The 14976-nt window shown below is 44.1% G+C and overlaps 2 protein-coding genes across 5 annotated transcripts in view; one reads left to right on the top strand and one right to left on the bottom strand.

Moving 5' to 3' along the window:
- Window positions 1–599, top strand: part of COPG2 (COPI coat complex subunit gamma 2) — a 217889-nt gene extending 217290 nt beyond the window's left edge. For all 3 annotated transcript variants that reach the window (XM_081147032.1, XM_081147031.1, XM_081147030.1), the window contains one exon: window positions 45–599. In XM_081147032.1, coding sequence (XP_081003158.1) covers window positions 45–175 — 131 coding nt within the window. In that variant the 3' untranslated portion in view covers window positions 176–599. The remainder of the gene's footprint in view (window positions 1–44) is intronic.
- Window positions 547–13096, bottom strand: MEST (mesoderm specific transcript). Of its 2 annotated transcripts, XR_013999541.1 has the most exons (13): window positions 12839–13096; window positions 9464–9618; window positions 7793–7872; window positions 7312–7389; window positions 7057–7193; window positions 6849–6907; window positions 5987–6027; window positions 5368–5438; window positions 5013–5114; window positions 3676–3752; window positions 3143–3191; window positions 2753–2816; window positions 1836–1863 (listed from the first exon to the last, which is right to left on the bottom strand). XR_013999541.1 is itself a non-coding variant. In XM_081147033.1 (12 exons), exons 1-12 carry the CDS (start codon window positions 12862–12864, stop codon window positions 1746–1748), a joined length of 1008 nt encoding a protein of 335 aa, XP_081003159.1. In that variant the 5' UTR covers window positions 12865–13096; the 3' UTR covers window positions 547–1745. The 2 variants fall into 2 exon arrangements, 1 of the variants encoding a protein (XP_081003159.1); XM_081147033.1 differs by lacking the exon at window positions 3143–3191 and having other exon boundaries at window positions 547–1863.
- Between the last annotated feature and the right edge of the window lie 1880 nt (window positions 13097–14976).

A 14976-nucleotide genomic window follows, 5' to 3' on the forward strand; every position in this document is an offset into this window, starting at 1 on the left:
TTGCTGTGAGTTCTTATATGGTTTTCCTCACCTTGTTCTCTCAGGTGTATACAGAGGTGGCTATGACTTATTGGTGAGGTCCAGGCTGGCCTTAGCAGATGGAGTGACCATGCAAGTGACTGTCAGAAGCAAAGAGGAAACACCTGTGGATGTCATCTTGGCTTCTGTTGGCTAAGTTTTTACTGGGCAAGATTAAGTCGGTGTACTTCACTGTCAGTGGGCTTTTAGGCTAGTGGCATGAATTTCCCAGAATCATACACCTTTAAAGATTAATGATTCTGGAGAAGCAAATTAAATGTTTGGCCCTGAGCCAGCAGATCAAGCAATTGTCTGTCCTTGTGCATGTCTTTTTTGTTTTCCCCCCTTTTCATTACACTGGTCAACTTTGGTGTGATAGTACTGCTTTGAGTAAACTTGTAAAGCAAATACTATCCTATATCCCAGCTGCTTAACTTCCTTATCTTCTTTAATGTGTCTGAAAGCTCCTGGCAATGTTGGAAAGCTTTTACCCCGGAGGGATGGTGGGGAGGGGAAGGCAGAGTCCACTTTTGTCAAAATTCATTTTTATTAATAGAAAATAAACACTTATTCCACTTTCAGTTGTTATACTTGAAGTTGCTAATTTTAAAAAAAAGAATTTAAAATAATCACCTAATCCTACTTTGACTAAAACAATGAAACTGTGGCTTAAAAAAAAAGTATTCAGCACCATTTGCTCATCGGCCTTTCAGAATTTGTTCTTAAAGTTTCTGGAACTTTCCTGTCTGTGAAGTACAGGAATTGAGGAGCTACGTGAGGAAGCCTCTCTGGGCTAACCACTAAGTTAAGCGATCATCATAAAAGGAATCCGTGTACACTCAGCAGGGTACCTTGGACTGTACCACGCTCCCCTCCCCTCCACATTAGCTTCAAAGCACTGAGGTATAAAGAGTCAGACTGTTATTTGCTGTTAGAATTGGTCTTTCCAGCTAATAACAGTACATCTCTGGCATAGACACTATTGGTCTTCATGTCCTGTGACTTTTAGGACATTGTGTAAATAATTTGGATTTAGTTCAATGTTTAATAAAGTTCACTACTCTGCTAGAGTAAGTGTCTGCTGGGTTACTACCCTTCTAAAGTATATATAATACGTGTAAGTAAATCATAGTCTTAAAGTACACTTAGAATACTGCAATTATTTAAAGCAAAAAATCTATTTTAACAAAATGTCTACAATTAGATGTAGCCAATGAAACTAAGCCAAAGTTATGACAGGGGAGACTCTCTCCCTTGAAGCTGTGCTGCATAGAAAACTTAAAAAAGCATGTGCCCTTAAAGCCACTCAAGGAGAGGGAAGCAGGCAGCCTCTCCTCATTCTTCACTCTAAGATGCCAGCTGGGCTGGGCCCGAAATCGGCACATCTAAGTATTTCACAACAGTCCATAGAAAGTTAAAAGACTTATGCAAAAGAACGCCTGTCTTTCTGCATCCGTGAGTAGTAGCGCTCATCAGAATGTCCTAATAACACAAAGGCAAGTCCATACACTTGATCAGATGACAAAGGAATGGGAGGTGGACTATTAGGTCACCCTTAGTCGGAGCCTCTACTGGCTTTTCACTATATGCTGTTCACCAGTGTGAGTCAGGTGGACCTTTGTGAGAGAAGTGCTTGGTGGTCAGGACCTCTTTGGGGCGTTTCTAAGTGGAATACACAACAGATAAGGGAATAGGGGAGGTAATACAGGGAAGCTACTCTTTCCAGCTCAGAAGGAGTTGATGAAGCCCATATATGCATTCAAGAAGCCCATGGGATCCTCTAGCTGTGGGTAGTGGCTAATGTGGTCATCCAGAATCGACACTGTGGACCGCGGCAGCGTTTTCCTAGTGGAAGAGAACAGCATGTAGGTGAACTTGAGGCTGGAGGGGGGGAGGTAAGCCAGTGGGCAGCCCCGGTAAATGCCCCTGCAGACATACCACACTGGAAAGAACCAACAAAGAGCTTATTCAGCTTCTATTTTGGAATTGTATCTTAGTCAGGTAAGCGTGCCAATTCCATTTACAACATATACAGACTAGACTTCAAATGTTCATAATCCAACAGACAACTTAAAAATATAACACTTTTGCAACATATGTGAAAGCAGGGTGACCTCAAGCTCCCTAGAGAAGCATGAGGCATCAGACAAGTGGACCACTGTCCAAATAAAGGTAGCAAAAGACCTTCCTTAACCCCAAGGGGAAATGAGAGGGTATTTTGTTGAAAATTAAATGCAAGCTATTTACTACTGGGTTGTTTCTACTAGGCCACTGAAGGAATGGAACAGTCGTATGGGACAAAGTCAGTCAAGATTTCGTATTCCAACCTTCCAAGTAAGCACCTAGAGAAAATAACTACCAACGAGTAGGCGCTTTTCCACAGTGAGCACCTCCATCTCTCCCTGCAGTTGCTCAGCTGACGTGGATGAGCTGGCTGTGCAATCAGACTAAAGCAAACATTTCTCATGAATTGTACACACTTCCGTTCCTCAGATCACATGACAGCATTTCCTTACCTGTACACCTATGAATATGCGGCAACCATGACAGTGAAACAGGCTGTATGAATCAAGAGACGTGTAACAACTTCCTGAGCTTTACATTTAGGTGAGAGTAAGGTTCCCTAGCTCGCCCTTTATTATACCTGGATGAACAGCCAGTGAGGTCAGAGACAGTGGCCAGGGCACTGTCGGGACAAGGAACTAACAAAACAAAGCTGCTGAAGGAGACTCACCTGTACAGCTCCAAAAACTCCGGGTAGGGATTCACCGGATCCAAAGGCCCGTAGATAAAATGAACTAGGAACAAGAAGAGGAAGGAATGACTAACAGCTCTCACATCTATCCTTCCCCCAGGCCCACATACCCCTTCAGAACAAATTTTCTTTAAAGAAATTACTTTATGATAGAAGTCTGGCTTCTTTCAGTAAGTAAGTTACAAGAAACTTCTGGGAATACACTGAAAACAGTCCGTTTGGGATATTTTCTCCTGTGCATAGCCAGCGACTCAGCCCCACTGCAGCATTCACTTTCTCTAAATCCCAGGTAGTGTCCTTCTTCAAGTCTCTCTCTCCAGCAATAATTGACCCTTGACATTTGAAATCAACAATTTTTTGAGCACTAACTTTTATATGTGAGACACAGCACCGATTTTTTCTTTTTTTCTTTTTAAATCTGTAAGAATGAAGAGACAAATGAGCAGATACCACCTGTAGGCTCTTGGTTAGTAATCTAAACAGCCTTCTGTCCCAGAATTCAGCATTTAATGTGGTAGCCACTGGCCATGCACAGCACAGAAGCCAGCCTAACTCCTGCTACGGTAGTAACCTTGGCAATAGTACCTGTGTTCTGTGTACTCCACTCTACAGCACGGCAGCACGCAGCATGGCGGCGGTGTTCCGGGTGTTGGGGAGGGTCACCAGATTAAATAAAGCATGACCAGTTACATCTGAATTTCAGATAATGATTTTCTTAAGTATCAGTATGCCCCACATATTGCACAGCACATACTTTTCCTTAACGGAGAGTATTTGTTGTTTATCTGAAATTCAAATTTAGCTAGGTGTCTTTATTATGCTTGTATTTGCTAAATCTGGCAATTATTTTAACCCCTGAGTTCCTCAGTTTTCCTATCAAGACGTAATATAGAAATACTCACTGGGAATAGTTACAGAGGCAAGAGCTCCCACCCAGCGTCTTCTAAACTTCTTCCTCTGGTTGATGTACTGTAAGAGACTACAGGACAGGTGAGTCAGCAGGAGCACAACAAGCAACTTTTATTGTTAAAGGAACACAAATGCCTGACATGAGCCACAAGGAACACACTATGTGTTTTCTTAATCCAGAGCAACTTGGCATGCCTGGGATTAGCCTGCTGAATTTATCATTTCTGTTAACCTCTAGAGTTAGCCTCCATGAAGTGACGGCAATGATCATGCCTCCTACCGATGTAAGAATTATGTTCCTTCGTGCTTGTTAAACAGGAAGTGAGATCTAGGAAGGTTGGAAGCTAATTTGGGTGATGTAACAAAAGCCCAGGTTCAGGTTGTGCCTCCACCACTAATTAGCTCTGTAACTCAAAGGTCTAACACACCTTTTGACCTGTTTCCTGCGCTTTAAACTAAGAGGACTGAACTACAAAATCTCTAAATCGATGTCTACGTCTATACACAAAGCTTCCTTCTCTGCATTTTGTCTGACCACAGATAAAATGGAGAATTTCTCCTACAGCGGTAAGACACCACAGCCACATTTAGAACTCATACTCAGAAGTGTTTTTAACATTTTGGAAAGGAAAGGATGTGGGAATTTTAAAAGAGGGTTTTGTTTTGTAATTTTTTATATTAAAACGAATCTTTGGGATCTCGTGGGGGTTGGGGTGGGAGGGAGGAATGGCTCTCTCTCCCTCTCAATTCCCAGCAAAGCCACCAATTAAAGCAGTGGAAGCTACACTGGCCCAGCTGGCAGAAGGACTGGGCCTTATCTCGGGTGATTATATCACTACCTCTCGGTCCCTCTGTGAAAGCGGCCTCAGAACCAAGCAGTGGGAAGTCCTTGCACAAGACAGAGAAATCTCCCTCTTAGTCCCTGTTGCTACAGAAAAGATATGAAAAAGAGACTAGTACTTTGAGAAGGGCACTAAATGCCTTTCACAACTATGATTAGACATGTTGAAGCATTTAATATTAACAAAAAGTCCAAAGAAGGATTTGCCAAAACCAATCAGCCCGTTACAACTGAATTAGCACGAGAATGTGCAGCTGTTTATCCAAACTTTTTGTGCCACATCACTGAGGCTCCGGGCTCACTCTATGCTCAATTGCTTTCTTCTTAGAAAGTACAGAGCATGACTTTGTTTGGTGTACCTCATCAGTCATAACCAACCTTCTTAAGAGATGGTAGGGCCAGCCAAGAACAGAACAAGCAATCCCACATCTCTCCCCATGTTCCAAAAAGAAGCCTCTCTGGAAACCGAAGCAAAGGGTTCTTTCTTACCTGTCAATAACTAAGTTCCCATCATTGTTGCGTATCCCTGCCCACATGTCCCACAGCTCACTCTCAGAGGGTCGGGTGTATGGCCCAAAGACAGGGGTGAGACTGAAAGAGTCCAAAAAAGCCAAAAGGTACGTGTGAGAAGACTTCAGAATGTCAAATATGATTGGAACCTCAGAGGTCATGTAGCCTGACCCTTAACTGATTTATGAATTCCTACTACTCCTTCCCTGGCAAATAGCCAACACCTTTGCTTTAAAATATCAAACCCTAGGATTTGGCCCAGAATTTTCATGGCAGCAGCTTTCCAGTACATTGTTCCCAGGCTGCAGTAAATCAGTCTTTGACAATGACTTACCCTCGAGAGAATACAAAGAAGTTCATCAATCGTGTGAGGATGGGTGACAGCAGGCCTCCATCTTTGAGAAGCTACAGGTAAGTAAGCAGAAGTAAAAATCAAGAATCCAGAGAGAAGAGACAACTAACCAGCACAAAAGGTTTTGTACTAAGAACTAAAAAAGGGCTTTAGCCAGATTGCCTGTGGAAAGTCTTGGTCACTGGCTTTCGTTTTCTGCTTTGCACACCCACATCCATCTCGGAAAGCAGCCTGCTTCTAACTGCCTTTAAGATTCCGTTTCCATGCCTCACTAATCCCAAAGACTTTTAACTGATACATTCAACCTCAGACCAGGATCCCAATTTGTTCAAACATCATGCTGATGACACAAATCTTTAGATAGCTGTTTCTCCAAATGCTGTTGATCTCCAATTCTCAAAGAGTTTTAGGCTTTATGTTAGGGGCCATGTCCACTGCTTTATTTGCATAACAGGAAAACACTAAGTTCACTAATGTAAATTGATAAGAAAGATTTTAACTATGGCCTTTTACAGCACAAAAGGCCCTTATAAAGGTCCCAGCACTATTTATGTCAGTGTAAATCTTAAGAACTAACTACCTAGTCAGTGGAATCACCTACCTTTTGGAGAAGGAGAGGACGGTGAGTCTCAGGAAATATACCTGTATGAAGAGAGACTTATGTTAGTCATTTTCCAACGACTTAAAGGCAAACATATGTCCGTTATTGGAGACTGTCCACCCTACTCACTGTCACCTTTGGGGCCTTTACTGCTAAAAAACAAATTACAAATAAAAACTTAGTATTGTCATCTAACTCCCCCCCCCCCAGGGAATTCTGGGTTGAACAGGTCCAATTATATCCCACTGGGATTACTTTCCAGATTGGAAAGGTAGAGAAACGGGAAAAATAACGTATACAGCCATCCATGCTGCTGCTGACTAGGCTCCGACTCCCCTTAGTGTCTCCTCCCATTCCTCAGAACACAGTGTTAATGATTTGGGCAGCAAGAGAAACCAGGGATTTTTCAGGAAGCGTAGGTCCTTAAAAACAACAACAAAAAACCTAGGCCCAGGGGTAGCTCTGTAGGTTAGAGTGTCATCTCAATATGCCAAGGTTGTAGGTTTAATCCCCCATCAGGCCACATATAAGAATCAATCAATCAGTGCACAAATAATGGAATAAACCAATGTTTCTCAAATCTACTTTTAAAAAAGCACATATTACTTATAACATAGCTTTGTATTAACTATCACTATAATCAGTTTTCTTTGCAATCCTATTTTTTTATATATATTTAAAAACATTATTTTGAGAAAGTAATTATATCTCATCAGACCACCAAAGTGATTCATGGCACAAAAAAGGTCAAGATCCCCTGGTTAAACTGTGTCTGTCTATAATACTAGCAGATTACCATTTAGGTGTCACTGATAGCAAAATGTGGCCCATGTCACCTTCCACCCACTGCCAAAGCAATTACCTCCATTTGACAGACAGAGACTCTTTATGGTAAGCCGGCCAGATCGATTCTGCTTGAACCTAGAAGCGGGAGGCAAATGCATCTGACTGAGCGGACATGCACCAACGCAGCGCCTGAAGACAAACTTCCAAAAGGCAAAAGGGCTAGAAAGTACCCAGGACCAATTTACTTTTCCAACACCTTAAATGAGTGAAACCGCTTCACTGACCTATAGAGAAGCTCCTGAGCAACAATGTCTCCATAATCATGAGACAAAAGGTTGACCCTGCGGTTCTGAAGCCCCAGATGCCGCAACAGCGCCTCCACGATGCTGGCCTGCTCAAAGATGGAGTAGTGATGTGGTCTCTAAGGGAAGGAAAGCCCAGATATCCAGGATTAATCAGGACTGCACATCCGTCTCCGGCCTGACCCTCATCTCACCCACCCCGTCCCACAACACTGGTCCCGCCCAGATGCTGCTTACCGGTTTGTCGCTAAAGCCAAAGCCTAAGAAATCAAGGGCAATCACCCGATGAAACCTCAGCGTCAGGCCTTCCCAAATCTATAAGAAAGAAAGGGATGTTTCGGCCTTTTTGATCCCGCCCCGCCCCGCCCCTCCAGCCTACAGCAGCGTAAGGGTTTCATCCCTTTCTGAGCTTAACAAATAGACTTCAAAAAAGGGAAAATTCACATGGAACCACCACAGGCCACGACGATCCCCTTGCAGTGCTTCATTCCTAATAATTAATCTCTATTGAGGGAGGAACTCCAGCATTTTTAACTTGGTAATGAGCCTTCCCAATTGCCAGGTTTTTACTCCCTTACAGTAAATGAAAAAGTTATACATTTAATACTATTTTATTAAGCAATTCAAAAATGCAAGTGCCTTTCCGTGCTGATGACAAAATCCTTGACTTTTGCATTTTTAAAGACATAGTAGGACCCAGAAAGTCTGATGTCATTACCTTATACCAATCATAGCTGGATGTCGGGAAGCCATGTAAAAGGACGACTATCTCAGGACTTCCAACCACACCCACAGAGTCTGGGAAGAAGGAGAGAGATCCGTTAGGCCAACTCCCTATCAAAATAACCTTGAAGATAATAAAATCTAAGTAATCAATTTCTTTTTAAAATGCAAGCTTATTGCTTTAGGTAAAAATAGGCATTTGATTTTCTAAAATCTGTATATTAAAAAATTATAAATAGGACACTTTATATGAAAATACTTAAAGGGAGTTGGCTTAATTTCACTGAGATTTTTTTAAGCATTTCTGCTATTACTGTGTATTGTTAACATGTAAATTGCTTTTCACATTAAAAAGTAAACTTTCAGTTAAATGTATATGATCACAATATATAAACAAATTATTTGTACCTTATCATTAATAACCACACAAAAATTCTCTAAAATATAGCAACTCTTCTTCAACCCTGTGAGTATCTTAGTTTATATTGTTTGTCCCACACTTTTATTTCCCACAGAGGAGATAAATATTCAAAAGCATCATGCTCAAACTATTACAAAATTCTAACTATAAAAAAGGATTAATCAATATAGACCTGAACATTTTTTAATGACTAAACATCTTTTAAATTACCCAAACATTTAAATAGAAGACCTTGCTAACATTAGATTAAAACTGATACATTCATATACTGCCAGTGGCATGAGATGTTGAAAATAAAGTTTGCAAAATAATTTAGTTAGAAGCAATTTAAAATTTTATATATTTTAGCCTATATGTCTTATTCTTTAGAATCCCTGCAAATAAAATAATTCTATTTACAAGTAGTATAGTTTGAAAATATATAGAAAAAATAAACACATATATGAAGGTTTCCCTTCATATAAAACATTGAAACTAAACACTGAACTAAAACATTGAAACTAAAACATTGAAAAACTGGAAACAACCTAAATGACCAACATAAAGAAAATTATATACTTACTTAATTGAATACAGCAAATGAGAGGAGGTCAGGAGCAATAATGAAAAACGGTTTATGACAAACATTTTTCGTTATTGCTCTTGACCCCCGCCCAAAAGAAATCTTTTCCAATCTCGTTTCTCAGGTTCTTTACCTAAAAAATGATGTCAAAGGCACCTATTTCCAAGTACGGTTATAGGGATTAAATGAAATTATAAAGATTGAAAATATAATTCGATGCCTGGCATACGGTAATTACTGGGTAAGTAGCAGTCATAACAATAATTATCATTAGCAAATTAATTTATACAAAGGTATAAGACTTAAATCACAGTTACACAACGGGAAATAAAACCAGTGGTAGCTTTATCTGTGAATACTATTTATATTACCCAACACTAGGGGCGCTCAAAAGAAAATATCAATACAAATCGGCTACAAAAAAAAATTATGCTAAAAAGTCAGTTCTATAGAGATTGGAATTTCAATTCCACGACCTCCTCCTCCCAGTAGTTTTCTTGTGTTTCCCTACTATCAAGTTAAGGGGGGGGTTAGTCCATTCCTTCAAGCATGCTTCACAGAAAAGGGGGTTTTTTTTCCCTCTATTACTGAGGGCCAACAGAGACCAATGGACACAAAGTAAGTACCTCAGTGGTACTTTGGGGACCTATATGCACAGGGTGTTCCAAAAGTCCTGTTCTTACCTTGATAGAAGATGCGCAATCCCTTATAGGTGAAGAATTTGCCAGAAGATTTCCATGAGTGAAGAGCGGGGGAAAGCTGGGGGGGCGGGATGTGTAGATAGGCCGCAAGCAGCGGCACCGCCAGCAGCCCCACCTGCACCCACCACTCCCGCATCCTGTTGGAAAGTCAGAGACCAGGGCTAAGCAGTCAGGTGACCCTGTACATGCATCTACAAGCCCCAAACTGGTAAGATAGGGTAGGAAACTGCTGTACCATGCGGTGACTTCCTCGCCCTCATATGAACCACGGTGGAAAGTTTTCCAAAAAAATGTAAGCGCACCTCTGCCTGCCATGGCAATCACCATATATGCTCACCATTCTAATCTTCAGGGGGAAAAAATATATTTTAATATGTAATCTTCCTCCTCTTCTCCCCACTTTAATCCCTCAGCCCCTCCCCTAGTGCTGTTCCCAAGACCTACTGGAGAGGTTTTACGTGAAGGAAAGGATGGTCACAGTATTGTGGTGGTGTGGGGCGCCTCTTCATGGGCTTTTCCCGGGGGGTAGGATTTCCCTCACATGTAGTCAACAGCTCTACCACCACCAATAAAATATTATATATTTTTTAACTGTTTTAAAATATGTGTGATAATATTACATGTCCTTCTGCAGAGCGGTGCTCTTCATCTGTTGGTGTTTACCAACCCTCTCACCCCAGTGAAGCCGTTTGGTGCCACTACCTGGATCTGTGTGGGGTACCTTTACTGCTCGGGGTAAAGCGTCTGAGAGAGAAGATAGGTGCACTGCATACTCCAACATAAGCAGCTTTGTCGTGACCCTGAATATCTAATCTCTTGAGAAGTCGGGGCAGCAGATTATATTTCTGCTTTTCTTAGCAGACTCTTGAGGAAGCTCCCATTTATTTAATTTCTTAGGACTCCCCTCTCCGCCCCCCAAATAAGGTGGAGCTCATACCGAACATCTGGGAATTGATTCTGTCATTGGAAGGAGAGCATGGTTTGCACACCCAACTTGCCATGCCCAGGACTTAAAAGGTCCAGGTCAATTTGTCCACAATAACAATGACTGCTAAACAGGAACTAGAAACAGTTCCCTGTTTCTATCTTGTCACTTCTGATGACCACCAGGGAAAGAATTATCAGTAGAATGGAAGTTCTCTCAAAACAGCTAGAATGGAAATAACTTCTAAAACTAAAATTAAAAAACAAAATAACCCAGAGCTATATATAAGAGAAATTAATTGCTGAAACCCTGGTAGAAATGGCTGTGTGTCTGTACATACACCCTTCTACCATATGGCCACAATCCCTACCCACCACAAAATATTTTTTTAACTCTAAAATAAATAAGCCCGTGGTTCTATAGTAGTAAAATAACCACATTCCTTAATGAATATAAGCTATTTTGCCTATTTTTAGGTACCACTACTGCAGGCTTTTCTTCCCCTCCAAAGTACCTGTCTATAAGACAAACCCAGTCAGTGATTTGGTTCTACCTTTCAAAGTAATATTAGAAATTATTTTTTTAAATGCCTGGAATGTGATGATTATATCTGTTTAACAATAGTAGCAGGCTACATCCCAACATCTCTATGAAAGAGGAGATGACAAAAAAAAAATTAGGTTTAGACTGTCATCTTCTGAGCTATCCGTACTATACTCCAGCTCACACATTTTCAGGGGTACATTTCATCACACCTTATCCCCCAGCTTTTCCTCTCCTCCATTCAGGTCTCAGCAGCCAGATATCTGCAATGACTCAGCAGAGAGCAGGGGAGAGGTTGCTGGAGGAGCCAACAGGGGCACCCCCCACCCAGTGGAGAGGGGTAGACAATCACACATTCTGCTCCTGGACATCCCCACCCTCCACACCTTGTCTTTTACTGCAAGAAAACCAAGACGCTACCCCTCTGGAAGCCGTTTTTCTGTCTTTATCACCTCAGTAAAAATGCCCCAATGACATTTTAGGATTTTTAGTAGGGAAGCAACCTGTAAGTAAGCAAAATGGATTAAACATTTTTTACCAAAATCTCCATTATCCATGAGTTAGGAGAATAAATTTGGCAAATCCCAGTACAAACCTTCTAGAAATTAATGAACCTTTCCCAGCACTGATTTCATCTTGTAAACAGGAAAAATACGTTTAATACCACCAAACCTGCCCCACCTTACTGCATGGTGGGAGACCTGGGACTACTTGCATTGTAAACGAATGCAAACAATTCCTGTGTAACATGATGATTGGTCACATCACCATTTTCACTCAGCTTGTTACTGACATCTCAAAAATACTTACGCTCGGTGATAAGCTAATGCTAGCCCTCATCACAGCTATGCGGTAACTCACACCTCGGCGATACCAGGGACTTGAAATCCTTAAACTGCCCACGGCAAAACCGGAGTCTTGAAATTCTAAATCGCGCCAGGACGATATCCGGTGTTAAAATCCTAAATCGCGCCAAGGTAAAACCTGGGTCTAGAAATCCTAAATTGCGCCACAATACCTGGGTTTTCAAATCCTAATTGCACCACCACAATACCGGAGTCTTGAAATTCTAAATCACGCCAAGGAGATGCAGGGGTCTAAAAATCAATTGTGCCAGGGGATATCTGGTGTTAAAATCTTAATCGCACCAAGATGAAACCCGGATCTAAAAATCCTAAATCGTGCCGGGGCGACGCCCGGGTCTAAAATTCCTAAATCTCACCAAAGGAGATGATGGGGTCTAGAAATCCTAAATAGCGCCTGGGCGAAGCCGGGGTCTAAAATTCCTAAGTCGCTCCAGGGCAAATTCGGGGTCTAAAATTCCTAAATCTCACCAGGGAGATGCTGGGGTCCATAAATCCTAAAGCGCGCTAGGGCGAAGCCAGGGTCTAAAATTTCTAAATCGCGCCAGGGCGAAGCCGGGGTCTAAAATTCCTAAATCGCATCAGAGTGATGCCGGGGTCCAGAAATCCTACATCGCGCCAGTGCAATGTGAGTATCTAAAAAATCCTAAATCGCATCAAACAATACGGGGGCGTAAAAATCCTAAACCGCATCAGAGGCGAAACCAGGGTCTAAAAATCCTTAGTCGCGCTAGGGCAATGACGGGGTCTAAAAACCTTAAAACACACCAGGGTGATGCGCCAGGGTTCTAGAAATCCTAAATCAGGGAGATCCCGAGTTCTACTACGTGCAGAAGTGGCTTTCCCTCCCAAGTAGATAGAGCAGCAGGGTCCCCCGCCCAGCCCCCGGTGGGGTTTTCCCTCCACTGCGGGAGCAGGGTCCGGCAGCCCCAGCTCGGACACACACCCTACCCGCTAGCCAGCGCCCAGCGCCCGACGGCGGCTCGCAGCCAGCCACACCCCCTCGCGCCGGCCGCGGGAACCCACCTGCGGAGGCGATCTCGGCGCACCATGGCTGCGTCTTATCCCATGCCGCGGGCACACCGACCCAGAGCACGGGCGCCGAAGCAGGGCAGACACAGCCCGCGAGGGTGGCGCCGGCCGCGGCCGCGGCAAGCAGCGAACCGCCACCCGGGCGAGCGCTGCGGCACTGCGCGACTGCCGCAGAGGAGGCGCCCGGATGTGCTGGTTGCCGCGGCAGCTCGGAACCAGTGGGCACCGACTTTTAGAGCCCACCCATGCCCCGCCCCCTTGCCCGCCCACCGCGCCGCAGTGGCCCTCCCACCGCCCCTCCCCGCAGCCCCAGCTCCTGCTGGGGGGATGGAGCGTCGCTCTCAGAGGCTCCTCCAGGGGGCACCTTCAGTGTGTTGACCCCCGCCAGCACCCCGCTGCTCCTTCACAGCCCCAAGCCCTGGGCTCCAGGTTCTGCAGCAGAAGTCCTATTCTGGCGAGTTAACGCCTCAGGAAAAGACAACAGACCTCTGAAATCCTAACCCTCCCCTTAGACCACCCAATGGGCCCCACAGCCCCCGAGGTGGCCGCTCAACCTCAGGTGTGGCATCAGCTCGTGTCCGGTGCCATGCCCGAGGTGAGGGCTGTGAAACTACGTGAATGCCCGATTCAAAGCAGCAGTCCACGAGTGTCCAACACCTCCCAGGTCCGTGAGTATGGGTTGCCGCCAAGGGCGCAAACAAGTGGCTAGGGAATGGCTCTACTCAAGCTACCACCGGGACAATCGCCTGATTCATGGGACAGCTGCTACCGAGCAAAAAGGTCACAACTAGCGGAAAGTCTGAGTCTCTCGCTCCGCCTCTGGGCACGTTTCTTCCTTTGCAGCAGCGCGAGGTGGGCCTCATGCTAGAGCCCAAGCACCCAGCCCTCCCACGGCACCCACTCCCAGCAAAGGATCCTTCCCACGCCAGAATGACCGGTCATCGCAGTTATGAGACCAAAGCTCCCCTTTATGCAAGATTGAATTCACAACGCAAGGGTCCCAGAGGTACTGAAAAGTGGAAGGAAAGGATTTTTTTCAACCACAATCCTTTAAAAGGCACCTATTACACCCTTGAAAAGAAAAGGGTAGAGAATCACAAGGTCTGTGTTCATTTTCTGGCTGTAAATAGAAATTCGGAGGAGCGCACGCGGGCTGCAAGCGAGCCAGGCAGCCCAAGCAGTGCCGAATCCCTCCAGCGGGGGCGCTACAGGCCTCTCTTCACTCGTGCCTGCCTGCCGCTCCTCAGCCCAAAGCGCAGGCAAGTACGAATGGCAAAGGCCAGTCCGGTGGAGCCCAGTCCTAACAGTGCACCAGGGCACCGAGGGCCACCAACCCCACATGAGAGAAACCACCATCTAAGAACATGTCATCAAAACATGTGGCGCAATCCAGGGAACACTTCTACTGGTGTCCAGTTAAGAGGGTCTGGAAACAAATGCTTATTTAGCACCTACAATGCGCTAAGAGGTGGGTATACAAATATGAACGAGATTGTCCCCTACCCCAGAGCAAGTGGCTGACCAACCGGTGGGGAAGCCAGACAAGAGCCGATGCTGCTTAAATTTTCCCTTTAATTTCTTGGCCACATTTTGTGACAGGTTAGCCCCCTCCCCCTAACATGTAAGGCCCTCAAAGGCCGAGCCCAAGTATTATTCACCTTTTGTATCCCCAAGCCCGCCACAGTGCCCGCCACAAAGCAGGCCCCTAATAAATACTGCATGAATAAGTACAAGAACTTGAGGGCGCACAGAGGAGGAAGTAATTAAGGGGAGGGGGAGAAGGGTTGTCTTGAATGATGAATAGACATTTACCAGAGAGACAAAGAGCATTCCAACCAGAGGGGACGGCATTTGCAAAGCACCAGAGGCGCGGGACCGCACAACCTTTGGGGAAAACTGCCAGTCCTTTGGGCTGGAGCGCTGACCGGCAAAAAATTAGGCAAGAAAGAGTATTTCATCCTAAGGGGTTTGGAATTTGTCCTAAAGAAAATGAAAAGCCACAGATGGATTTAAACCCTTTATGGCCTTAATTGGTTACTTAACAAAATTTAAATTAGTCCCTTTACAAATGGAGGATTACCTATTTTAAATAACTACCACCTTTAAAAGACTGAATTACTTTGCAAAAATTT

Source organism: Miniopterus schreibersii (genome assembly GCF_964146895.1).
Source record: "Miniopterus schreibersii genome assembly, chromosome: 9".
In the NCBI taxonomy this organism is placed as follows: domain Eukaryota; kingdom Metazoa; phylum Chordata; class Mammalia; order Chiroptera; family Miniopteridae; genus Miniopterus; species Miniopterus schreibersii.